The 27,960-nt window shown below is 36.2% G+C and overlaps 1 protein-coding gene across 2 annotated transcripts in view; it reads right to left on the reverse strand.

Annotated features, from left to right (window-relative positions):
• Positions 1-27,651, reverse strand: part of Sacs (sacsin molecular chaperone) — a 44,249-nt gene extending 16,598 nt beyond the window's left edge. The window contains exons 1-7 of one of the 2 annotated variants that reach the window (XM_010607482.2): positions 27,568-27,651; positions 25,484-25,569; positions 22,511-22,622; positions 18,314-18,460; positions 10,322-11,816; positions 9,425-9,516; positions 125-151 (exon numbers count right to left, since the gene is read on the reverse strand). In XM_010607482.2, the coding sequence (XP_010605784.1) occupies positions 125-151; positions 9,425-9,516; positions 10,322-11,816; positions 18,314-18,460; positions 22,511-22,526 (1,777 nt within the window). In that variant the 5' untranslated portion in view covers positions 22,527-22,622; positions 25,484-25,569; positions 27,568-27,651. The remainder of the gene's footprint in view (positions 1-124; positions 152-9,424; positions 9,517-10,321; positions 11,817-18,313; positions 18,461-22,510; positions 22,623-25,483; positions 25,570-27,567) is intronic. The other variant, XM_010607483.2, reaches the window with a different exon arrangement.
• Between the last annotated feature and the right edge of the window lie 309 nt (positions 27,652-27,960).

Genomic DNA, 27,960 nt, shown 5'->3' on the forward strand with positions numbered 1-27,960 from the left:
ACTAGAAAAACATTACTGTTATAATTTCTAGCTACACAGATAAATAAAAAAACAGGATTCAACAAACCAAATGAACAAAAATATCAGACTTCAAATGAACACAATATTCAGTCAGTTATCCTACCTGAATATCCCCAAAGAAGTTGTTGTGCTAGAATATAATTAAATCCATTCTTAGAAAAGCAAGGATTGTTGCAAAGTTTACATAATCACTACGGAAATTATCTTAGGACAATGTTGTCTGCAGAATCTTTACACATCATTATGTAAACAACAAGCCATAAGCAATACTCCAAATATAGCAGATCATATACATTTAAAATTTTAAGACTTTTCAATGTAAACTAAATTCCTACTATGTAAGGATTGGGAATCTTAGTTCACAAAGAAAGTAAAGAAGAAAAAACCACATACGTTATATTATAAATTATATTTCAGACACATAAGGTCATTCGCTATGATACTAATGCACTTTTTTGTACAGGCAATCATCACGTAATATTCAGAGACTCAAGAACTAAGAAAGAGAAGAAATACAAGTTTTTAAAAATGTTTAAATATCAATCCAAAGTAAATGTACAATTAATTCCAAATTTATGATAAAGAAAGGAAGATACATGGCTTGTTGAGGTAACCATCACATAATTACAAACTTGTAAGAATTGCTCCAAAGACATCTAACTTTCCTCTGCCTAAATCATGCATTTGGTCAGGGAAACTGCTGCAATTCAGCATGATGGTTATGCATTCAGGTATGTTAGGCTCAACGTGGCAGCCAAAATAAGGACCAGAGGTTTAATCAAAGCAATTTAAGTTATTAAATTAATATCCTTCTAGTTACATTGCAGGCAGGCATTTGATAGCAGCAATACTGAGTGCCAGAGACACAGAAATGAACAACTAGATATCATTCCAGACTTTGTCGCTATCTAATGGGGATGGTAGTATTAGAAAATTGATGATAAATAACTATAAAGTGTAGATGTGTGAGTGCTGTGGTGAGTCCAGTGCTGGGGAAGGACACATAGGCTGCACAGAACAGTAGCAGGCAATGAGATGAAGGGTGCTGAAAAAGAAAGATCATGTGCACCATACCTGAGGAGAAAAGAGAACATCCCTTCCAAATATGGGGAAATTCAGGGGAAACAATGAGACTTAGCAAGAAGGAAATGAGTACCGGCAAACCTTTATATAACATTTCTCCATATCAAATATCTTCAGTAGCCCAGAAAAAAGGACCCAAACAGAAAATGCCTCATAGGGAATATTAAAGATTCTGGCCTTTGTGTAAGAAAAGGGAGACCCTTTGAGAGATTTTCATAAAAACGCGGAAAAATAACATTTTAGAAAGACAATCCTCACAGTACACTGTTTAAAGAGGCAAAAATGAATGCAGCAGACAAAGTCACCTCTGCATTTTGGGGAGAGATGACACTAAGCAGAATGAGGTGGAGGGTCATGATGGGAGGCAGAAAAAGCTTCTTCCTAAGATATAGTTCTTCTGTGCAATAGCTATGGCAGTGGTCGCCAAAAAGCAACTTTACAGTACAAGTCTTGTGTTAAAATCTCTGGAATACCACTATCTGTATACCTGAGGCAGGCACCTAAAAATACTATAGTTTCTGAAGATTTCTATGTATGTACATGAGGTATCATTATCTCTGTAGTAAAAATATAAGTTATGACAGAGATGTTGAAATGGATCTTGAAAATACATTTTCCCTCCAGATATAACTGCTGCAATCTTTTCCTTGTATGTGCAAGAGGAACAAAAGCTGCTCTGCCCACATGCACCCACCTCAGGGCCACTGAAATCTCAGTGTTTCACAAATGCTGTCACACTAAAAGACAGTACCGATTTACGTCAGTGTCCTCATTCTACTGGGAGCTTGTTCAGGTTTATTTGTCTCTATATTGATTCAATTTAACATAATGCCTGCTACATATGGGAAATGGAAATAAATACTTATGAAAGACAAATATGTATGAAATGGAACAAAGATATGGCCATATCTAATGAATGCATATGAAAATTAAAATATATAAATAGAATCCTTGCATCAATCTATTAGGCATCTGGCTCACTTAAATGTTCTTTATTCTATTGAGTTTCATCCAAAACCCATTTATCTACTCTTATAACTATCCCTCTATTCACTAATTTCTGACAGTCACCCACATTTATTCATGTAACTTGCTAAAGAAATAATCTAAACTTGCAAATTAAAAACAAAAACCAGAACTGTAGCTCCAACTCTGCAATTCACACAAGTCATTTAAGTCCTTCAATTTCTTTGAGTTTCTGTAATAGAAATGATATGGGTTCTGTTCTCTCACGGTTGTAGAGAATACTATAACAGAAGACAATGATATGAAAAAATAAAATACCGAGTCATAGACACAGTGGCAAGATTTGCCTTTCACCTTCGTAGCCTTACTCCTGTCATCCTGACCCAAACGAGCAGGAGGAAGTATCAATATGTCCAACAAACAGATCATCACCCAGGCACTTGGCCACACCCCAGAATACAAAAATAAAATAATCACTGCTTCTTCTGTCAAGGACTTCAAAGTTTAGTCCAATAGGAATATGATCATAATAAAACAGAGTGGATTAAATTAGTTCATTACTAAATATGAATTCATTTGAGGGCTCTTTCCTCAGCTTTTATTTTGTTCTGTACTTTGAGTGAATCTCATCGCATCATTTTTTTTTTTTTTTTTAAATTGGGAATTGAACTTGAGACCTTGTGCTTGTGAAGCAGCAGTAGAACCACTGAGCTAAATCCCTGGCCCAGCACCTCATCTTTGAAAGGATAATGTATGATAACCACTGGAAAACTGGGCTTGTTGTCATGGAAATCTAGGCTTAAAGTCTATTTGTCTATTTATATTGTGACTTTGTTTTATAATTTTTATTTTTATGAGTATGTTTGTAGCACATAATGATTACATCTGTGGTGAGTTGGTTCATGTATGTAACACATCTTAATTCTTTTGATCTCACTTCCTCATTAGTGATATAGTAGTATACAACAGCATCTTTCCATAGGGTACGTTTGAGATCTCTAGGTTTTGATTACATGAAATGCAAAACCACTTTATCAAAAAGTTAATGAAATGAGAATAAGATGTTGGTGGAGGATGGTAACAGTCACAACTGACAGTTGAATTTATCCAAATTTGTATAATCAGGGCAGGCAAATTAATGAAAAACATTTTTTTTTAGTATTTACTCATAACATGCAATACTCTAAAAACCAAATGATATATGCAGAATGTTAACTTAGTACCTAGCACATAATAAATACTAATAAAGAGTAGCTATTGTGATAATTTTGTACTTGGAATTCTATATGTAGTTCAAAATCAATATTTTAAAAACTTTAGTCCTCACACTTTTCCCCTTTTTGCTTTTGAGTGATCTTGATGAGAATGATGCTTACTACCCGCCTGGTTGGCCCAGAATGAGCACTTGCTTTGTCTTCTGTGTTCCACAGTTGGTAGGTTCTATTGATCTGTCCCCGGACATTTTCTCTGTGAATGTCTTTTATCCTACTGTCACTGGTGTAATGCAGGTCCTGTAATTCCTTGTGATGTTGTTAACTATACCCCATAATTGCTGTCTGCCTTCAGTGTTCACTCTGTGTCTGATTATGTTACAATGCTGCTTCAGGTTTTCCACTGGATCTGATTTTGTCAGGAGAAATCAGATCTTGCTGTTATAGTTTGGATGGCTTTCTGTGATTGTGAACTTTCTGTGGTGGTTAATTTCTGATTGTGAGCATTTGTGATTGTGAAATGCTGCCTCATTCAAATTCCCTGTTCTGTACTAGTCATACAAGCAGGCAGATAAACATCTATGCCCCCTACCATAGAGCACAGTGCCTACTTCAGGATAGGCACTCAGTAATTTTTCTTTTTTATTGGAGTAAACATTTTCTCATATTTGTACTTTTGTATATGGTGTTTCTTTTGTGTTGAATATTTTCTTCCATCTTCCACTTTGCCCAGTTAACTTTTCTTTTCTTTTTGATGGTGCTGGGGATCAAATTCAGGACCTCATACATGCCAGCAAGCACTCTACCACCGAGCTGTATCTCCAGCCTCTAACTTTTTTAAATATTAGTTTTTAAAAACTGATAAAACATATAAATCATCCCTATGTGTACAATATTTTGTGGTGTTTTGATACATGTGTATAATATATATTATACATTGTGTATTATGTACATTGTATTTCTGTATACATTATGTACATTATATGTTGTATATTATATACAATATATAGCTAGTGTTTTCTGTCACCAACACAATGGAGTAACCACAACAGAGAGTAAAAAATATCAAGTGTTATACATTTGTGGTATTTCCTATCATATAAAGAAAGCTCCATAAACATGATACACTTAGCTTCTCTTCTCCTGTACTGATACTCACATATAGCCCACACCTCTAAGAAAGTCAAATGACAACTGAGAAACTAAGAATCTACACCTGTTTGGTAAGTTTTTAGAGCAGGATCTATTTTTTGTAGGGGTAAACCCATGAGAAGAAGCCTGTGGTTCTGCAGTGCTGCCTCTGACTGGATTGTGAACTGATCCATTTAATTGTGAGGTTCAAGAGAAAAAGATCAATGCTTGCAATAAGCACACACCATGACTGATGAACAAAAGAACAATTCATGAATAGACATCTAGAGAACAGTGCAAAGAAAACTAACTTAAGTGGGAGGGGAAAAGAAGAGAAAGTAAAAAGAATTAAAATGTGTTATGTCCATGTACCAACTCTCCATGATGAATACCAATATTATATGGCATGTGCTAATAAAAAAAATTTTTAAAGAAAATTAACCAAGAATCAGTGACAAAATGTTTATAATACAAACCAAAAATAACTAACCAGAATACATGGTACATGAGAAAATCAAAAGATATAGAAAGTGGGAGGACTCAACTCTGTAAAGACAGAAAACTAGGGGCTGGGGATTTAGCTCAGTTTTTCTGTCACCTGCTTTGCAAGCACAAAGACCCGAGTTCAATCCCTGGTACCTAAATAAATAAATAAATACACACATACTACTAAAATATTTTTTTAAAAGAAAACTACCCAAATTAACAAAAATTTAACACATCTCTAAAAGTACACTGCCAAGTGTGGCCCCCCATCCTCCCAGACCTAGAAACGTAAACTGTACCACAGGATATTTGGAACTTTTGAGCAAAAGCATTAATTATTCTATTTGTTTTCTACACTTTTCACCTGATTTGGTGGTCAATGACTTTTGACTGATTGGCAAATCCATATCTACCTCAGAAACTGTCTGCCATCAACAAGAATACTCTTTTCAAAAGAAAGTAATCTACCACATAATGAGACACAATAGCCATAAAAGAGAGTACACCATAGATCTATGTAATGATCTGGATAAATCTCCCAACTAAGCTCAAGAAGCCAAAGCACTTCTTTCAGCTATTGTGAATGAAACTGCTTTCCTGATTTCTTTCTCAGTGAGCTAATTATTGATGTACATATACAAAAGCTACTGATTTTTACATGTCAATTTTGATTTGTGCCAACGCTGAATTTCTTTATCAGACAGTCTTCTAAGTATAGGATCATATTATATATAAATAAGGATAATTTGATTGCTTCCTTTCCTATCTGTATCTCTTTATTTCTTTTGCCTAATTACTGATTAAACCTCTACAGTAAAAATACAGAACACTGAAGAAAGAAACTGAAAACACCAGAAAATGGAAAGACTTCCTGTGTTTAGAAATCAGCAGAATTAATATTGTTAAAATGGCCATATTACTAAAAACAATCTATTCAATGAACTCCCTATCAAAATACCAATGACATTCTAAAAAACTACAAAAATCAATTCTACAGTTCATATGGAAACACAATAGATCCAGAATAACCAAAGCTATCCTGAGCAAAAAGGAGGAGGGCTGGAGATATCACAATAGATGATTTTAAATTATACTACGAAGCCATGGTTTCAAACACAGCATTGTACTAACACAAAAATAAACACACAAACTAACTTAAAGAATAGTAGATACAGAAACATACTGACAGAACTACAACCATCTGATTCTGGACAGAGGAGGCAAAAATAAACACTAGAGAAAAGACAGCCTCTTTGACAAATGGTGCAGTGTTGGGAGCAATGTGTTGTAGATCACTATGGTCAGGCCTAACTCGCCTCCTCTTGCAGAGGGCATGGTGGAGCAAGGCCCTGCCAAAAAGTGGACTATCTTTTCACCCATTTGCCAAAAAAAACATCAAGCATTGTCTCTTGCAGACCCTAGCCATTCTCCCTGTTCCAATCAGTCATCCCCTTTTGGTTTCATCACCTACACTATAAAATAAAGGTGCTAAAGATACAAGCCAAGCTTTTTGCCTCATCAAGAAAACTCTTTAGTTTTCACCTCTCGTCAGCTATATAAACTTTACTGTCATCTTTGACTTCTTTGTCTTATTCTTTAAGTTTCTTAATCTCTCACCATTGTTTCTCACTTTGTGAACCCTTCAGCCATGCGGGCCTTGGCAGTGCAGGGAAAACTGGATATCTATGAGATTGAAACTCTCTCTCTCTCTGTACAAAAATCAATTCTAAATGAATCAAATGCCTAGGTACAAGACCTGAAGCCTTGAAACTGCTAAAAGAAAACAGGAGACACAGTTCAACCCATATGTACAAGCAATGACTTCCCACAAAAGACTGCAATAGCATAGGGCATAACAGTAAGGATTGCCAAATGGAGTCATATCAAATTCAAAAGTTTCTGCAGAGCAAAAGAAACAAGAGTATGAAGAGACAGCCTACTGAATGAGAGAAAATCTTTGCCAACTACTTTTCCAACAAAGGACTATTATCTAGAGTAAATAAAAAACTCAAGAAAACTCAACACCTAAAATTAAATAAACCATTCAATGAATAGACAAATGAACTAAACTGACAAATCTGAAAAGAAATACAAATGGCCAAAAAGTATATGAAAAAAATGCTCAACATCATCAGCCATCAAATCAAAACTACACTGAGATCCTATCTCACTTCAGTCAGAATGACTATCATCAAGAATACAAAAACATTCCCAACTCGGCAAAAAAAAAAAAAAAAAAAAGAATACAAAAGACAATACTGTTATTGTTAAGAACAGGGACAAAGGAACCCTTCTACACTGCTAGTGGAAATTTAAATTGGTGCCACCACTATGGAAATCAGTATGGACAATCTTAAAAAACAACTAAAAACAGCGCGACCTTTTGATCCTGTTATATATATCACTTCTTGGCGTATTAACAAAATTAAATCGGCACACTAAAGATATACCTACACATCCATGTTTATTGTGGCACAATTCATAATAGCTAAGATATAGAAACAGGCTTAGGTGTCTGTTAAATGCTGAATGGATAAAGAAAATGCGATATACATATACACATATATATGTATACGTGTATGTACATACATACACACACAGTGAAGTATTTATTATTCAACCCTAAAGAAGATGAAATTATTTTGTTTGCAGGAAAATGGATGGAACTAGAAATTATCATGTTAAACAATCCAGAAAGTGTAGGGAAGGTAGGATGGGTAGGGGAAGGGTAATAAGGGAAAAGAAAAAAATGTGAGAAAATGAAAAGATGGAAATGAAGTATTTGTAAGTGGGGAGGGGAAGAGGGGGTGAAGGGAGGGCAGGGACAAGGGGAAAAAATGACAACCAAGACCTGTCATGTAGAGGTACAAGAGCCCAACAATGAATGTAACTGTACTGTATCCCTAAAATGTACCAATAAACTCAATTAAAAAAAAGAATCCAGATTGAGGAAGAGAAATGTCACATGTTTTCTCACATATGTGGGAACTAAGGGGGTAAAAAGGAGAAACAAAAAGATTGCCTAAAAGAAGAAGAGAATAAGAAAGAGTGGGTAAAGAAAAGCAAGGAAGATAATAGGGAGTAGAAACTATCACAGTATGTCATATCCATGTAGGAATATGCCAAATGAAATCCATTAATAGGCAATAATTTTAAAAAGGAAGCCAAGACACAAAGTACATACTGTATTATATCTTATGTTGGTAAAGTGACTAGCCAAGTTGCTGCTGAAGGACAAGAACACAGCTCCCCCAAGCTGTAAAAAATGGAGGGTTCTGGGGCTGGTAACTTCCTCTTTTCCAAGCTAACTCACAAGGGCATGTTTAGTTTATAAATTTCACTATACCTGCTTTCTAATACATGCAGAAGCAAGTGCTATGTATGTCAACACAAAATTTTAAAACAGGAATAGAACAAACAATTTGAAAGAAGAAGGAAGGGAAGCAGAGGAGCAAAGCACAGCAGGGTTAAAGAAATTTTGGGAGTTAAGATTTCCAAAAATGTCTGTTTTAAAAGATGACAATTCACAATTAAATGAGTAATCTAGATGTTGGAAAAATCAGTCTCACTGTCACTATCTGATAGTTACAGATACCTTTACCTTATAGTAAGCAACATTCATATATTCACTTTTCTTAGTCTCACTTTAACTCCACCCTGATTTGCCTCCCCATTCTAATTCCTTTTATATATATTTAAATGAATAAAGTTGAAAAATTATTAGCGACTTTTCCTGGGACCATTATCTTTAAAAAGAAAAGAGTACTGCTATTAAAGGCGTATCACAGAGAATATGCTTTACGTTTACCAGTGGGACAAATCCAGATTTAGAATATTTCAGGTCAGTACCTAACTTGGGAAAAGTGGAAGCAATAGTTTTATAAAGTTGATAGTATTAAAGTTAGAACCATGGTGATTTTTAACCCAAATTATTCTTTCCTTAAACATAATTCTGAAGCTTTCCTAAGTATTCATCAGTTCCCTTTCCTGACACTGTTTTGAGGCTCAATTTATTAGTCCCCATTTTTGGAAGCTTATCATGACTAATACATATCCAGCACAAGCACAAAAAGCTGAGGAGAGGAAACCCAACAAGAAGGACAAGGTGGAAGACCTAATCCCAGCCACTCAGATGATGACCTTGAATTTAACCTTTCTCCTACCTATGAAATTTAACTAACAATCACTGTCCTTGTTACCACACAGACCACAAAGTGTAAGAATGGAAGGCTCAAATTAAATAAATGGAAAGCACTTGAAAAAATGTAAAGTGCTGTGCAGGCTAAGATGACATTTCTGATATATCTACCATCAGACCACAAGAGGAGGGTCTTAAATACAACACAACTTTTGGATTCTTTTAGATACTACAATGGCTCCTGAAACAGCTTAAAGAGTAACAATTCTATAGTGTTGACTCAGTCAAAACTGCTGATTTACAAGTCTGCAATGGGTAATTATTAATAGAAAACTTCTAAAAACTTTTATATTTTTGTAAAAAAAGGTCTGCTAACCAATCAAAATACCTCGGGTTTGGGCAGCTTCCTTTAAAGCAGCTAGAAGGTGAGGCTTCAAGTTATCCAAAATAAATCTTCCTTCAAGACCTGGGAAAAGGGACCTAGAACAAGAAGATATACAGCAATTACAATCCTCTAACAATTCCAAAATAAAAAACACTGAACTGGGTTGTAGCTTAGTGGTAGAGCACTTGCCTAATATGTACAAGGCTCTGGGTTCCATCCCCAGCACAAACAAACAAACAAACAAGCCTACTACAGTACCATGTAAATTCCAGACAGTTAAACCTACTGTTTTATTTTACCAAAATTATGATATACACATTATTTTTTTTTTTTGCTCAAACAGGCTTTGCTCATAGGGCATCATATATCATATAAACTCACAAGTATTCTAAACACCTTAAGATAAAAATTTTTTGAAGTATCATTACAAATCCTGAGTTAATAGTTATTTACTACCTCATTTTAAATTTCATCAAAGTAATTCATTAATGATTTATCTGATGTAGCTATTAACAATTGTAATCATTGTTTTCAGTGTTGTTATTGAAATTTCCAAGATAAATAATTACTTTCATAATTTTTTTGAGACAGGGTCTCACTACATTACACTGGATGGCCTTAAAATCTTATGCTCAAACAATTCTGCTTCAGCCTCCCAAGTAGCTGGGACTGTAAGTACAGGCTACCATGCCCAATACTGTATAACTTTTTAAGTGCTAAAAGTTGGAACACTTTTTCACTTTAAAATATAAAATGTATTCTTTAATATCCTAACTAAGCATTCCTTTAAAAGACTTCCTACCTTTAAAATCTTCATAGATAACTTGTGAATTTTCTAAGAAGGCACCCCAAGTATGGTAGAAGCAAAGAGCCCCTAGGAGTAAGGCAGCATTCTAGTACCTTGGATACTGTTCTGAGGTAATATAAACAACATCTTGGTCTGACACAGATGAGGAGAAGGGTATAAAATTTCCATTTTGTAAAGGTAGCAGCTCCAGCCCAAGGAGCTCACTGTAGGCTTGGTCAGAAAGAACGAACTCTAGAAGGTGGAGCTTTTCTTCTGTGCTGCCCACGTGTGCGCACTTTCGCAGCACCTGCCGCACCCAAGTGGGTGTCACCTTCCTCATGGGGGTGGCAACAGGTGAGGCAGCAGCATTGAGCTGAACTGCAGCAGCCAGATTTTGTGGTAGCTTGGCAATCTGCTTCCCTGAGCTCTGGAGGTAGCTGAGCACAGATTTTGTGTATTCCAAACTTTCATCAAGTTCAGAGAAGTATGCCTGCTCCAACTTGACCCAGTCGTTGCTGACTGAGTAAATAACAGCATTCTGGAAGAGTTCGCTAAAGAGGGGTGCCAACACCGGCTGCCAATGCACCTTCACTTTGCTAGCCTCGGGCCAAAGCTTGTAGATGAGGTCAACTGACAAGGGGAAATCAGAGCTCTTTTCTGTTTCCAGTCGTTTTATGGAATCTAAGATCAGTGTAGCATAAGCTTTGGGGACAACATTCACAATGAGAAATTCATTCCATAAGGCCGCAGGATCTCTCCACTGGTCCAACTCTCTCCATTTTATGCTCCTACGATTGTCAGTCAGGCCAAAGAATCCACTGATGTGAACTGGAAGCCCTGTTCTGCTCTCCTCACCAGGTGGCAAAGGAAGAAAACAAAATGCTTTTCCTGAGAAATCAGACACTGCTCCTTTTTCTTCATCATCTTTGTCTGATAAAGACATGGCAATTCCAATAACTGGGACAAATTTCAAGTCATCAGCTAAAGAGTCAAGTTTACTACTAATCCCTCGCCCACCCACACTGTTACACACCAACCAAGATGTCTTCTGTGCATCCTTAGTACCCTCATCTTCCAAAATTATATTTATATGATACGTTACACAGGTGATGCTATTGCTTGGGATCTTTTTACAGTAGTTACTTATAGCAGTTCCAAGAATCTTTATAGAATTTGGCCTTTCATGTTTCAGGGCCTTATTCTCACTCGAAGTTACTCTGAACAACAGTTTCTCTGTCCCATCAGACTCTCGAACATGTAAAGAGACATCTTGCACACTTTTCAGAAAGAGCAGGACTGTGTCTGCATCTGCCCTGAAAGACTCAAACAGCTCAAGAACCTTCTGCTTATTATAGAGGTTGCTACTAAGCTGTGAAGGTTGTAGGCGAAGAGGGAAACGAAAAAATGTTCCTGGAAAATTGCCATTTATAAACGTCTCCTTGGTGCTTCCAAAGACACCAATAAAGGGTGCAAACTGGTCAGAAAGCTCACTAATTTCTTTGCTGTCATCTTTCAGTTGCCAACACTGGCCTGATTCTTGGGGGCCAAAAAGTGTTTGATGAGGATCTAACATCCCGATCTGGTCACCACTGAAAATACACGGAACATCTGTAAGGAAAATTAAAGTCATGATCAACTCTGAAATTTACTGTACAATTATAATTACGGTTAATAGAGTTATGAACTTATAATTACTTTCAAAATATTACATATAAATAGTAGGAGCCAAGATTCAAAAACAAACAGCTTTGAAAATGTAATGAAATGAATGTGGAAAATGATCTCTCTGGACACTTCACAGAGGAAGAAATGTAAATGGTCAATAGATATATAAAAAAAATGTTCAACGTTTCTGGCCATTACAGAAATGCAAATTAAAGTAATCCTAAGATTCCATCTTACTTCAGAAAGAATGGCAATCATTAGGAAATCAAACAACAACAAATGCTGGTGTGGCTATGGAAGAAAAGAAACTCTCTATTGTTGGTGGGAATGTAAACTAGCACACAACCATTGTGGAAATCAGTATGAAGATTTCTCAAAGAACTGTAGAAATTCCACACAACCAGTGATCCCCCTACTAGGTATCTTCTGCAAAGAGCTTAAGGCATACTACAGTGATACTTGCATATGAATGTTTATAGCAGCACAATTGGTAATAGCTGAATCCTGGAAGTCACCTGTATATCCATCAACAGATGACTGGATAATAAAAATGTGATATCTATATATATAACAGAATACTACTCTGCTATAAAGAATGACCAATTTGAGACATTTGTAAGAAAATGATGCACCTGGAAGATATAATGTTGAGTGAAATAATCAGGTACACAAGGTTAAATACCATATGGTATTTCTCATTTGAGGAAGGCAAAGTATAAACAAAGAAGTGATACAGGATGAATAGAAAAGGACCAGGGGATGGATCTCTTGCAATAGAGAAGTGGTCCAAAGGAACAAAGGCAATAGGTAAGGAAGGAGGAGGGGAAAGGGAAGTAAGAAGAATAGATATGCCATGCACAGGAACCTAATAACCCCAAGTAATGTAAACACTACATGCCATAACATGAGCTAAGGCAAATAATATCAACAAGTATGAAAAGGGGACAAGGGAATATGAAGAAGGGGGAGAAGGACAGAGAAGGGGGAAGGAATTAAAAAAAATAAGTTGTAATATGAGCATGCAAACACTCTCAAACTGCACGAATTGCAAACATATGCTAATAAAAAATAATTCTTTTTGTACTACTGATCAAACTCAGGACCTTGCACTTGCAAGGCAGGTACGGCACCACTGAGCTAAATCCCCAGCCCTAATAAAAATTTCTCTTTAGATTCAATCCAATAATAAGTGCACACATAGAAACCTTCCATGATTACTAGAAAAGCTAGGCTGTATCTTCAAATATTCATCAAACAGATGGAAAGAGTATTTGGATATGTACACTAGGCCCCCATAGTCAGAGAAACCCAACAAATTAAACAAGAGTTTGCTCAAAATTAAACATTAAACTGTAGACACTGCAAAAAGAGGGAAACACAATGCAGGTAGTTGCACAGGCCCTGGAGTGAACAAAAGGGGCTACCTCAGGCAGGAGTGCTTCTCATGCTGGGCATCTCATCAAGCTGGCCTAATGACGTATGGGTTTTGGCTAATATGACCTCTGAAATGATACCACCTGCTTCACCTGCTTCTCAACCAAAGACAGTGATATTTACACACTGGCAGAAAAAGGAGCTATATCAGGGTATGGAAATGAAATTCTGACCTACAATGCCTCTAACAGGACTTCCCCAGGGCAATTCTGCTGTATTTTGCCTCACAAGCAAACTTTATCCTCTAAGTTTCAGGGAAGATATAATCACAGGGAAGTCAACTCTTAACATCTGTGACTGCCAATTGCAGGTTCAACTATCACAATCACCAACTCTTGAGCTCTTGAGTGTTTTAAGTAACAAATATATCTACCAACTTCCTAGGTGAATTCATCAAAACTGTGGTCTAGGGCACACATGCCCCTGCCCAACTACACAGTACCATACCCCATGACTGAAGTCAGGCCAGGAAGACTCCTAACACTGCAGAAGCATGACTACAACTTTCTCAAATCCTCAGGGTAGAGAATAGCCTTCCACTTAATGTTCCACATAAATGTCAAGCACAAAACCACACAGAAATCCAGATGCTGGGCAATTAGCCTGCCTCTAACTTCATGCTCCCATTACTAGTTGTTTAGGTCACATCTGTGCTCCATAATATTTACATATTAATGACATGTTGCAGTATTGAAGGATAACGCACAAAAAAGTGAACATATGAATATTCCTATTCATGTATAATAGATACATTTGAATGTATAATTTAATGTAACTTAAATATACAACAATTGTCTAAAAATCAATGTTACTATAAATACAAATAGGTTTACTACAATTAAGCTATAATTAGGATGATCCTACTTTCCACTTGTTCAAGGCAGTCCCAATTTAGGCCAGCTGCCTGAGAATACCACTCTCTTCTATCAAAAACACCCCAGTTTGAATGATAAATTACATGGTGCCTCCAGGTACTACCATATCCCTACCTGCTCAGTTTCTTCTGTACAGTTTCAAACAGAACCATAAAAAGAACCAATTCCATAAAATAATTTTTACCACACAAATACTATAAGCATTAAAAACTGTGATTCAAAAAACATTCACATATTGGGAGTGATGTCTACATTTAGGAATATTTACATTCAAGTATTTCCTGTGTACCTATGAAATAGAAATTTCATATTCTAGATTCAAACATGATTTCAAAGTAATTTTTTAAAGTACATATAAGTCTAAAAATGTAGAATGTTTATATAAGAAGAAAATGTACAGATACTGGAACCACTTTAAAGATCATTTTCTCAGTTACTCAACACCATGAAATATTACACTTGCCACCTTGGGAAGGAGAGCCATGCCCTCTCTCGCCTGGAGCTGCCATCGCTCCAGCATCAGGAAGGTAGCCACGTGGGCACCCCTGAACCCCCATAACTCCCCTTTCCCCACCCCCCCACGTGCACTCTCAGACCTCCTGATTGTGCCAGTCTTTGAACCCACTCTGCAGAGGCAGAGGTGGTCATAAAGGGTATTTTTCTGAGTCCCCAACTTTGAACATCTTTAAAGAAAGGGCATGGTAAAATTGTAGTAGAACGGTGTGGAGTTCAACCATTCAGAAGGTAGGGGAACTCAATCTGGGCCTTGCAGCCCGAGGTCAGTCTGTGTCATGGGGTTCAGCCATCAGCTAAATGAGATCAAGGGTCTTGCGTCCTAGCTCTGTCTGAGCCATTAAATGGTAAATATACTATATTGAAAAGTTTGTTCACTGCAGACATGTTCTGGACTGCTTCTTGGTTTCAGTTTAATTCAAATGGTTTAGGGTGATAGACTAGTGACTACCACAGGTGGTCAGTTTCCAAGTTGTGCTTGATCTTAATGTGTCGCTGATTGTATCAATTGGGATAAAGGATTGTGGTTGATTTGATGAGCTGTTTTCTCTGATGTTATGAAGATGAGAATGTCTGTGGTCCTTAGAGACCCAGAAGCTAGGGCGCAACTATCCAAGGACAGCCCGACAACAAAAATAAAAATGAGAAAACACTTAAGCAAGACACAAAGACAGACTTCCAGTTCACCAATGGCAAACAGTAGGGCAAATGAGGACAAAAAGGCCAATAGTGAACCACCAGGACACCCTGAACTCAAAGCACAGGAAGCAACAAAAAAGATCAATCAGGCTCTAGAAAAATTCAAAACAGAAATAATTTCCCAGATAACCACAGAGATAGTGAGCAAAATGGAAGTTGTGATTCAAGACTCTAGAGCAGAAACTGACAAAAAAAATTGATGAGCTCAGGACCATGATAGAAGCCATGAAGGCCCAGCATAAGAAAGAAATGGAAAACATAAACTCCCAACATAGGAAAGAAATGGAATCCATAAAACAGATTCAAACAAATATCCAGGAGATTAAACACTCCATTGAAAGTGTACGCAACAGAATAAAAGAATGCAAAGACAGACACTCAGATATAGAAGACAGATTGCAGTCAGTGACCATGAAAAGAGAGGTCTCTTAAAAACAGTAGGGGATCATGAGAAATCGATCCAACAACTCCTAGACGAAGCAAAGAATAACATAAGACTGATAGGAATCCATGAAGTAGCAGGAGAAAATACAAATGACTTAAAAAAGCTGTTCACAGAATTAATGGCAGAAAACTTCCCAAACAGAGGGGAAGAATTTGACATTCAGATAACTGAGGCATATAGGACCCCAACTAGCTACAATCAAAAAAAAATCTACACCTAGACATATAATAATCAAGATCCCAGAAACCCAACAGAAGAACAAAATACTACAAGCAGTAAGAGAAAAGAAACAAATCACATACAAAGGAAAGCCTATCAGAATCACAGCAGACTTTTCAACACAAACCCTTAGGGCAAGGAGAGCCTGGAATGAGATATTTCAAGTATTAAAAGAGAACAACCTCCAACCTAGACTGATGTATCCTGCAAAACTCTCTTTCAAAAGGGATGGGGAAATAAGACACATCCACGATAAAGAACACCTGAGAAACTACATGAATACCAAACCAGCACTACAAGGAATTCTAAACAAGATCCTAGAAAAAGACAATGAAGGCAACAACATGAGGCCCAACAGAGCAAATCAAATAGGCAAGGCAAGAAACTAAAAGGAGAAGGTGAAAAGGTAAAAAGAGTCAACAAAAGGCCAATAACATGTCAATAATAAGTCAGTACATAACAGCTAGAACTGTCAATGTCAATGGCCTCAACTCACCAATCAAGAGAAACAGACTGGCAAAACGGAATAAGAAGCAAAATTCAACAATATGTTGTATACAAGAAACACACCTAGTGCAAAAAGAAGCCCATAGACTGAAAGTGAAAGGATGGAAAACAATTCTCCATGGAACAGGAGCCCAGAAAAAAGCAGATTCAGCAATCTTATTTGCAGACAAAGCAAATTTCAAACCAAAACTGATTCTAGTATTATTGATGTAGGATGGTGCTATATCATACCTCTGTGAATATAAAATATTTTGTACCTGCTTTATGATACATAGTAGTGATCGTGCTTTATCAGAGCTATATTTAATGATATTACTCTAGAATGTTCTCTTTCCAGATGATGATTAATATGCTAATAAAAAAAATGATGCCAGGGACCACAACAGCAACAGAACTTTGCTGTTTTCTGGATATTATTCTTTTCTTTGTTTTTTTTTTAATGCAATGTGCTGAATGTCTATAATTTTGTTCAGATGACTGCAGAACCTGGAAAACCTGCTGCTGCTATTGATGCATAACATACTGATATTATTGGTCTTTTTTATATAAATATAAATATATATATACATATATATAATATGAATTTTCAGAAACTTTAACGGTGCTGTCAACTTTGGAAAAAGTTATTCCAATTTACTGTGTTGAGTTGGCACTGTACAGAAATGGACAGCCATATTGGTCTAGAAATGTTAATTTTTTAATTTTTTTTTCCATTTGTACAGGGGTAACTCACTGTATTAAATATGTAAGGTCATATCTACGTGGGTTTGATTACAGAAACTAATAAAGTATTCTCTAAATAATGAAAAAAAAGAATAAGATAAGACTACAACAGCAAGAAGCAATTTCAATATGTTAAGGGACCATTTTCATCTTCAGAATTAAGGATTATTTTAATCTTACATCATTGCCTTTTCTCTTTTACTTTCCTTTTTAGTTTTATTTTAGGATTCCCTATTTTTAATGTTCATACAGAGATTTCTTTAACTGAAATACTGAATAGTTTCTTTGGTGTGAAAAACTATAATAGTACACAGGATCCTAATGAGATAATTAATAATGTGAAATAGGAAGTAAAGGGCTAAAGGTGTAGGGAAAGTGGAAATGGTGGGGGAAAGGTAATAAGGGAGAGGAAAATAATATGAGAAATTGAAAAAATGGAAATAAAGTGTTTGCAAATGGGGAGGGGAGGAGGGGGTGAAGGGAGGGCAGGGACAAGGGAAAAAATGAGAATCAAGACCTATTATGTAAAGGTACAGGATCCCAATAATGAATGTAACTATATTGTATACCTAGATTGTACCAATAAACTCAATAAAAAGAAAAAAAAAGAAATATTACACTTTTCTCTTTAAACATCTGATATTTAAGAATAGCATAGGTCCAAGAAAATCTGTAAGAATCAGTTTGATTCCTAAAGATTTAGTGTGACAATTTTTCCAATAGGAATAATCTTCTGCTTTTCACAGCTACATTTTATATCTCACATCAAATGACAAATGATACCAATTCCCCTGGCTCATAATTTCAACTTTCAGCATCACATAAATGAAGCAAACTTTGGTATGTTACCACAGTAAGTTTAGAAAATTCAACACACTCTGATATTTACTTGACATACTTCTGGCCGGAGCAGAATGTGGGGAAAATGCCTTTAAAATAATTTCATCTCTGAAGATAACCAAATAAATTACAGAATACAGGCTAACATTTTTCCATTATCAAGCCTAAAAAGCCAAAAACTATACCTGTTATGTGGTAGACAGAATTAAACCCAATTCCAAATCTTCCAACCTTCAAGGGGTCATCTTTTTTCCTGCTTCGTGCTATTTCCTGAATGCCATGCCAGTCCTCCGGGGTGAACACTGCATTGTTGTACACATAGAGAGCAGCCCCTGGTGAAAGCGCACAAGCACGGATTTAGATAGAAATGAATGCTATGAATCCATTTTATGTAACGATTCAAACTATTTTCACAATGAAAATTAAAACAGATAAATGACAAAAATGAGCAGACAAAGAGCTACATTCATTGCTGGCTGAAAATGCAGACAGGAAAAAGTAAGGGTATTAAGGAACACAGACACCCAAAACATAGGGCAAAAAACAAAATTAATCACAGTACACTACATTCTGTGAAAACTGTTCCAGATAGCATATTTTTGGAAGAAGGAATTACTTGAAAATACATTAAAAAGACCAGTTACTAGTGAAACTTTATTAAAGTATTATCTCATGGAGTGAAAAATAATTTTAATGTTGAATTAATAATGATAATAATCACCTGCCAGAGATTTGCTTTTATGATTTTTGTTTTTATTTTCTATGCAATGCATTATTTGAATAATTTTAAAAGTCATACATGTGACAACTGCTTATATAAGTATCCTAAAATTATACAGCATTTCCTAACTAGTTTCTTTTAAAAATTATATTTATAATTATGCACAAATATTTTTGGAACTCTATTTTAAGACCTATATTCAGAAGCCCTAACATATTCAACAATATTAACTCATCCAACTTTAAAGATGATCAATGTTTTCCCTTTAAAAAGCTGCTTAAGTCTAAACTATACAAAACATGTACAGCTGGGTAGATTCCTATCAAGTGAATAAACAAGTATAAGCACCATGCAAATGAACTAAATGCGGATTCCCAGCACCACCAGAAGGTCCTCCTCATGTTCCTTTAACTTCAAGCCCAGATATGGGGATGCTGGCGTCGTCTGTTTTACAAAAATGATGTGACTGTTATCTAAAACAGCCAAAGTCAGGATATGAAATGAGTCAAGTCTGAAAAGGCTATTTTGATGACAAGTACCGAGTGGTAAGAAAGGACACTGGAGTCAGGTGAGTCTAGAGTCACCAATTTGACCATTACCAACAGCAGACACAGGGCTTGGTTTCCTCATCTATCCACCAAGGATAAGAACAGTAAGTATCTATCCACAAAGGAGTACTGAGGATCTGATGAGACAATACAAATAAGGAGGTCAGCACAGTACCCAGAATTACCTACAAATATCAGATAATACTATTTTAAACAGTGTTAGTATATGATACTGTCAGTCCTTAATATAAGGCTATCACCCTTAATGTAATATGTAAATGAAATTTATAATAATATTACAGATATAGTAATAAAATAAATATCCTATTACCCAACAGGTAATAGGTGTTTTAAAAGCCATCTAGCAAGCGACAAATGGTTCTGTCTGGAATGCTGCAGACTTTCAGTCCAAAAGAAGACTCCCCTCCCCTCCCAATATCAACAGGAGAACTGGCAGCCAACTCTCTACTACTTCACTGCTTATTTAAAACATTTGTTAACAAATGTTTTCTGACAAATTCAAATTAAAAAGTAGAGCATATAAAAAATTCCCCCTCATATTCTCACTCACTCTGATTTTCAGATGTATCTGCTGAAAGGATCAACAAAGGTGTAAATAGAGCTACCCAAGACTCTGGGAACTGGAACTTCCTAACACCCTGGCTGTTTAAGGCCAAAACCAGACAAAGACACACAAAGACAAGGCCCCAACAGTAAGGAGAACTAGTGAGTAGTCAGCCAAACACACCACTTCTCAAAGAGTCTCTGCATCTAGCAGGGAGAGCCCAGTTATCATTCATTGTTTTTAATATTGATACAATTCGGTTCATACTTATGCTGGAATTAGGAAAGAAGTTTCATATCTTGCCTCTGCCTCAATCAACCTGGAAACTCACTGGATCTCCCTCTGCCTCCAATACTGATGTAAATGTTTAAACGTCCACCATCTATCCTGATTAAGAGGTGCTCACGGCTCTGAAAATGTCATATGAAAGGAATAAAAATACTGAGGGAAAAACAAAAGGTATGTCTGGTAATAAAAGGGCTAATGGAGGTTGATATTCCACTTCCTCCCTTTACCTAAGGAATACTAAAGAAAGATGTCTCGGTCAGCTTCCTTATAAACATGCTGATCTCTGGGCAAACACACTCCTAGTGTTTACTAGCAGGGGAGTCCTTAGATACTTTCAGATACCTTACATACCTTCAGAAGGTTGTGTATTGCTAATACTAACTCCAGAATTTATACATTTATGAGGCATGTTCCCTCACAAGCTATGTAACTTTCACAAAGATAAAGTGTTTTATGACTGAAGTAGCTTCCTGTGTGGAAGCAGTGGCACATGTATCACCCAGACTACTTTGGCTAGCCCCAGACGAAAGTACATCCTCATACGGTACTAAAGGACCTAGGGGAAGGTGCCAAGGGTCTCAGACTTCTCCACGCTCCTTCACCTGTGTGCCTTAACCACATGCTTGAAATCCTTGCTAAAGACCTTACTCTTGTGAATCTGATGTGACCATTTGAGCCTCTTATCTCTTTATACAAAAAGAAACAAAAGCAAGTTGGGCACGAAGAATTCTCATGTGCAACACTGAGTGTCAGTAAAGAGAAAGAAAACTGTCACTCAAAAAGATGACCATTCATATCTGAATGCAGAAAAAAGGACATTCTCAAATAAGCAAGAGTATTGGGGACCCTTGATCAATATCTATGAAGTACAGCTAAAGACCATGGCCACCTAGTTTTATATATCCATTTTTATTTTAAATTGGCTAATTCAACATTATTTTTCAAGAGCCTATCTCTAAATACACACAAACTCAGCTAAATAATCTTGTTTTAAATATTGTTTAATAAGGTGAAGGCAGGACTGAATGCAAATACTCCTAGACATTCAGAAGAATTTGGAAGCAAAATACTCCTAGGCTCTCTTTGTACTCTCATCTTTAAGTTTCCTCAGTAAGTACATAACAAAACCAGGACATCAGAAGTATCATCACATTTGTAACTTCATTTAATCCTCAAAATTGCCAGAGATAGGCTTTGCCTTTATACCCTTTACAGATGAGCAGGAGTGAACACAAGGGTCAGAGGTACCACCAGGCACAACAGACCCTAGAGAGTCCCACATTTTGATAGCTCTGTGTAGGGCCAAGACTTAAACAGAACTCTCCTGAATCCAAATTAGATCACTTTTCACAAATCATAGACTTGGAGCCAAGCAACCTTATAAGCTACTTTTCTCATTATAAAATGATATGACTTCTGAAATGACCAACCTGGATTTGGCAAGGTAGCAGGAGTTAGGATCCAAAAGCAAGCTACCTGATGTTACCACTTCTCACACATTTCTTCTTATGGAATAAAGTATAGCTTTCAAATCACAAATCTCATCTAAAAATGCCTGTAATAACTACAGTAAATGCTAACATTTAATAATAATGAACACCCTCTTAGATCACAAAGCACCTTTTTAAAACTATATGACTTGCATCTCTCTGAAAATTTGCCCAGGGACCTGAACCTACTCTTACTTTGCTCAGTATCTTCCCAAGACATACAGTCTTCTAAAATCATCCTATCAACCTCAGATCTTCATTAAAAGTTATGGGCATTCAGTGCAACACTTCATAAAGAACAACTGAGTTATCAGGAGCCTACTGGTTCTCTTATTATTTCTACTTTCATTTCCTTGTTTCCTTCTTGCCTTCTATCTTTCCTCACATGTTAGCATACAGGTAGCCTACAGCAAAAATTAGCACACAAAAACAAAGCCTCTTACAATTTCTTTGCAAAGGCAAGAAAGTATTATTTATATGGAACGGTGTCCCTTTGTAACTGATGATATAAAATACAAGTTGACTGAATAGAATAAGAGGCTGTTGTAATTGTATTGCTTGTTATTTTGTTTTGAGATTTTTATTTGTTCCCTCCAAATACCAACTGGTAACATCTTCCCTCCAAAAGTAAAGAAAAACACCCAGAGAAGTAGAACTAAACATGCCAAGAATGAAATACAAATGATAATGAGGTTTTTCATTAAATGAAGCATTGTAAATTATTTAAAATCACCTATCCGTATATAAAAGTATCTCCTATTTATACTTACCCTGATATTGCGCCATATCTTTCGACCAAAGTGTCTCTGTTCCATATTGGGTTTCATCATATAGAAATTTAACTTCTGTAGCCCCAGCATCTTCTGCATTCTGAATTAATTCCTAATCATTAAATACACCAAAAATAACATATTTAATAATACAGCAATCTATTTCCCATCTTGTTATTTACTTAAAATATTTTAAAAGTAAATATATTTAAATAAATAAAACCCCTGTATCCATCATTATCTTTAAGCTCTGGTGAGGTTACTTTCACACAGGTGAAAGTGTGGTTGAAACATCCTCAATTTTATGTACCTGAAATTCGTCTACCTCACTACCAACCACTAAACACAAATCTTAGGACCATTTAAAACTCTTTCTCTTGTTTACAATCTGCCTAACTCTCTTGTTCAAAAAAAATTATTCCCAAAAATTGTACATTGTTCTCTGTGGAAAAATATTCCATGCTTGAGCAATTTCCAAATATATATCTTCAGTTAGTATTTGCTTGCCAAACTTACCTTCTCTTAGTAAAAAAAAACCCAAACAATATCCATCTGTATGTACTCCTCAATACGATATTTTCTTCAGGTCTGACACAAACATGTCTTTCTCCTGCACTAAGCAGAAAGCATCATGATGTTTAGGGCCAATTTGGTCCTTTCATGAGGAATAGAGTAGTGTTATTAGTTTGGTGCATGGTGCACGAAAGGATGGAATGTAAAAATGAAAGGACAAAATACAAGATTTACACTCATCAGAAGTCTCAAAATTTCCAATTCCAAAACCCTAATCACTTCTGGACACTTATCAAAATATGCTGGGCTCTGGTCAACTAGAAGAAAGCTGGAAACAGAAATAAGATTCATTCCTTAAAGCTATGACGGCAAACCTTTCCGAGCTTTCAGTGATGCAAACAGCCTGATGTGGCACAGATTCACCATCAAAGTCCTAGAGCCAAGCCCATATTCATCAAATCTTGAACTGAACTCCACAGATATTATCCTTTTCTTATTCCTCACATCTTATCTAAAGTAAGGAAAAATCAACAGATGATAATTTCCTGAGTGACTTCTGACATAGACTAAACCAAATCAAAGGCTTATATTTTAAATGGAGGAGTCATTAGAAGCACAATGAATTGCCCTACATGACTAAACTCATAAACTCCTGGCTTTGGGGAGAAGTAACTCCTAATCTCCCCAGAACTCTGAGTACCTCTATTGATACTACAGCAGTACCTACAGGAAAGGTACCATGGCAGCATTTTGTCTACAAAAAAAAAATCCAACAACTAAAAGGGGACAAAGGGAGGAACATAGAAGGAAAAAGCCAGGTTTGAGATCAGGATTGCAGTTCAGCAAGTGCATTCCAAAGGGCTAGGGTGTGCTGCCCACCAGCTGTGCAACCCAAGGAGAATATTTGAACCACACCCTGCTACTGCCTCCTTATCAGCTGTGAATTCCTATTTATACAACTGTAGATTTCTGAAATGTTTTTCAATTTTTAAAGCCACATCCTTACTCTGTCCAGTCTAACAGATCCCTAGGAAGGAGCAACTTATTTACATTAGGATAGAACAGTATAAAGATGAAAATAAGAACTAAATAGGTAAAAAAATAGAATGTTAAATTACAAAACAGTCATAAAGTTATAACACTTTGAAGGTTATATCTTGTCTTTATTCAAATATCTATGATTTACGCATATTTTAGGAAGTAAACATGGAAAAAGTTGAAGATAAAATATTAAGTTCCAGGCTCCAACTATAAATCACAAGTTGTAACAAAAAAAAAGAAAGCTTTCCCCCTCAAGCTATCATCCTTAGGGAACCACTTTCAAATTGATTCTGAGAAGCAACAGCTAGAAATTTTGCATTTGTTCTTAATGAAGCCACTAAAATATCTGGACACATTTTAGCAAACACAAAAGGTGATAGTTGAGATACAGGTGATTTCTAAGATTTCTATTAAATCTAGCACTGAAATATTCAAGGAACAAAGATTTGATTGAGCTGGCTATACTACAAATACACGCAAGCAGAGCTGTATCAGCTCCCACCACAGACACTGCTTGAAATGCTGCTGCTTCAGTTCCCAGCCAAGAGCCCACTCACCTGTTTCTGCATTAAGGAGACACTGCCCCTGCAACTACCAACTAAATTTTCATGCTGACTTTACTGTGTCCACTTACGTTACTCTCACAACAGCCACATAGCCATCCTTTTATCATCTTCGTTTCCCCAACAGAACAGGAGAATAACTTTCAATGCCCCCTTCTGTGAACCAATGGTACCCATTTTGAAAATGAACTAAAACTGCTCCAGCATCTCTCATGAGTCACTCTAGAAGACAACACAGCACTCCCTCAGTGCCTACCCAAGCACCGCTATGTGGGTTATACAGCCCTTTGCCATCTTAACCAGAAAAGAAATGAAGGCCAAGATACTAAAGATAAATAACAAATATCTTCCTCTATTTTCCTTAATGACAGATTGTTCAGTTTTTGTTTTTATGAGTATATTCAAACTATAAGTATGTATCATAGAGAGAAATAAATAATTACAGCAATTATCCTATTGAACAGACAGTCTCAAGAAAGCAAACTTCTAAATCCAGGACCAAAAAAGCATGTGTTCCTGACCTCCACTATGGACTCTGTGTCTGTCTCTTTGTTCATTTGGTGAGTGATGCCCCTACCAATGTTCTACACAGCAGTGCCTGGGGCCACTGTGCTTAATGACAGCCCCCAGAAACTTAAGTGTATTCCACTTCCCTGGAAACTTCCTATGTCCCACTGACAGCATTTCCAAACCCAACCCTTCCAACTAAGCACTGCAGCCATGGAAGTACAGAAACACCAGCATTCAGATTTAGACAAAATCTTAAAAATTTAAACACTAAGAACACTTGTAAGGAATTTCATTTTGTCTTATTTTCATTGAAGTAAATAACACACAAACACAACAAATACCCTACCTTAAGAATCTGTCCTCCTTCAGGATACCTTCTTAAAATGTCCTTGAGAAAATCAACAAGTGGTGGAGTCGTTTGTCCAAATCGACCTGAAATACAGAACATATTTTAAATGATTCAGAAAAAAAATATGTCCTATGTGTGATTTGGCTCTTCCACAGTATAACTATACAAGTCAAGGTTTCACATATCTCCCTGTAGAAACCCGGTACAAAAATCTACCTCATTGAGCAATTTACTAGAGAGAAAAACAGATTCAATTTAGTCAAATATCAAGACTTTTAAATGAACTACCAACTAGGTTTCAAAAATATTTCTAAAGCTATACTATCACAAAAGATGACTTTACAAACAAAGAACACTTGATGGGAGGAGTGGAAGAGTTATTTTCCAAAGCAAATTAAGTAAATGGGGCTAGTTTGTGGAGCTTTGCTGATAAACACTGAGCCAGTGGTGCCTGTCTGATGGATAAGAAATTCAGCAGTCACAGTCTCAAAATGTATGTAGTATAAGTACCCCTAAGCCTTGTGTACACTAGATATTGACCAGATTACCTTTAGATAAGGGACAAAAGGTATAGGGAGAAAGAGGAAGAGGGAAGTAATTCTCCAGAGGCACAAAAATTTTTAAATCTACACATAAGTAATTTGTTTTTAAAAATTAAAAAATATCAAAATAAGCCGAGTTATCACTATCCACTAGATAAGGGGCCAGAAGTGTTTCTGAGACAATAGCTTCAGATTTCAGATTCTAGAATATTTGTATAGACTTCATGAAATATCTTGGAAATGAGAGCCAAGTCTAAACATAAAATTCACTTACACTTCTTACACACTTTAATACGTATCATGTGAAGGTAATTTTATACATTTTTTAGTGTTTTGACTACAAACTGTGTGAATTTCAGGTATGAGATTTTCCATTAAGTGGCATCACATGTGCAATCTCAAAAGTTTTGAATCTTGGACATTTTGAATTTCTGTATATGGATGCATCTGTGTAAATTAGTTTGCATAATTTGAGTGCTATTAACAAGACCAAGGCTAAATAAGACTATTTCCATAGACTTCCCACTCAGCACTCACCTAGCTCCATCTATCCTGTTTTCCTCTGACTCTGATACTCCTTCATTGCAGCCCATCATTCTATGCTTTCACTTCACTTTCAAAACAATCACTTTTAAACATTTTTATTCAGGCATAACTAACACACAAATGGCTACAGATACTTAACAAATATAGCTCAAAGATTTTGGAAATAAGTGTATTCCTGCGAAACCATCAACATATAACTACCATCAATGCCATCTTATCTGTCACCTTCAAAATTTCCTCCCACTTATCTTTGTTTCTCCTTTTACCTTTTATGGACAGGCACTTAACTTAATATCTACCTTCTCAGCAAATGTGTAAGTATTGTTATAGCTTTATATGTAGATTTCCCTTCAAAGCCTCATGTGTTCATAGGTGGGGCTTTTGAGAGTGGCTGAATCATGGATGTATGATACTGGATTAGTTCATTGATGGATTTAGCATAGTTCTGAGTGGATGACAGATATACTGAAGAGGGAAGACCCACCCTAGGAGTGAGTGGCACCAACCAATAGGCCTGTAGCCTGGATGGAATAAAAAGGGGAAGAAGAAGGAAGGCTCACTGCTTCATGCCTGCCATGCCATGGACTGTTTCTCCTCTGCCATGCCCCTTTGTCATCTGGCCTCAAATCCAGCCGACTATAATCTAAAACCTCTACAAACTGGGCTGAAATAAACCTTTCCTCCTTTAACTTATAAGTGTCAGGTATCTCATCCCAGCAATAAGAAAAGTAACTAAAACAAATATGCAGTACTGATAATCATAATCATAATCAGACACTATACTCTAATATACTAGATCTCCATATTGTATTACTTTGTATAACTAAAATTTGTACCCTTCAATCAACACCTCCCTGTTTTTCCCTCTTGGCATCCCCTTGTAACCATCATTCTACTCTCTACTTCTAGGTTAAAAATAAATCTTCATGCAACTAATTATGGCATCTACCCCTGGCAAAAATATTGCACCTCCCCCTGGTAAAAATATTATACCTCCCCCTTGTAAGCCTTTTGATTGAAGGTTTACAAAAAGATGACAACTTTTGTCATTCAGATCTCCAATCTTGATCCAATCAGGTAACTGAAAAGAAGAAAAAGGATGAAAAGCAATATAAGAATACTATAAATTCAAAAGTTTACCTCAACTTTTTTCCACTTAAGCAGTAATGCTTGTTAATTGTTCTTATCAGGAAATAAATTGCCTTGGAGAACTGAATATGCAGAGAATAGGCAAACCTTTATTTAAAAATTTAAAGAATTTAAAATTTTGAAATTTAACGATTTTCAATAAATTCTTAACAAATATACAAAGATACACATATTTCTGCTCTAACAGAATTCACTTTTTGTTTTTTTTTTACAGTTCTAGAAATTGAACCCATGGCC

The sequence above is a fragment of the Fukomys damarensis genome, unplaced genomic scaffold (assembly GCF_012274545.1).
Source record: "Fukomys damarensis isolate Sample0158 unplaced genomic scaffold, DMR_v1.0_HiC HiC_scaffold_38, whole genome shotgun sequence".
Lineage (NCBI taxonomy): Eukaryota > Metazoa > Chordata > Mammalia > Rodentia > Bathyergidae > Fukomys > Fukomys damarensis.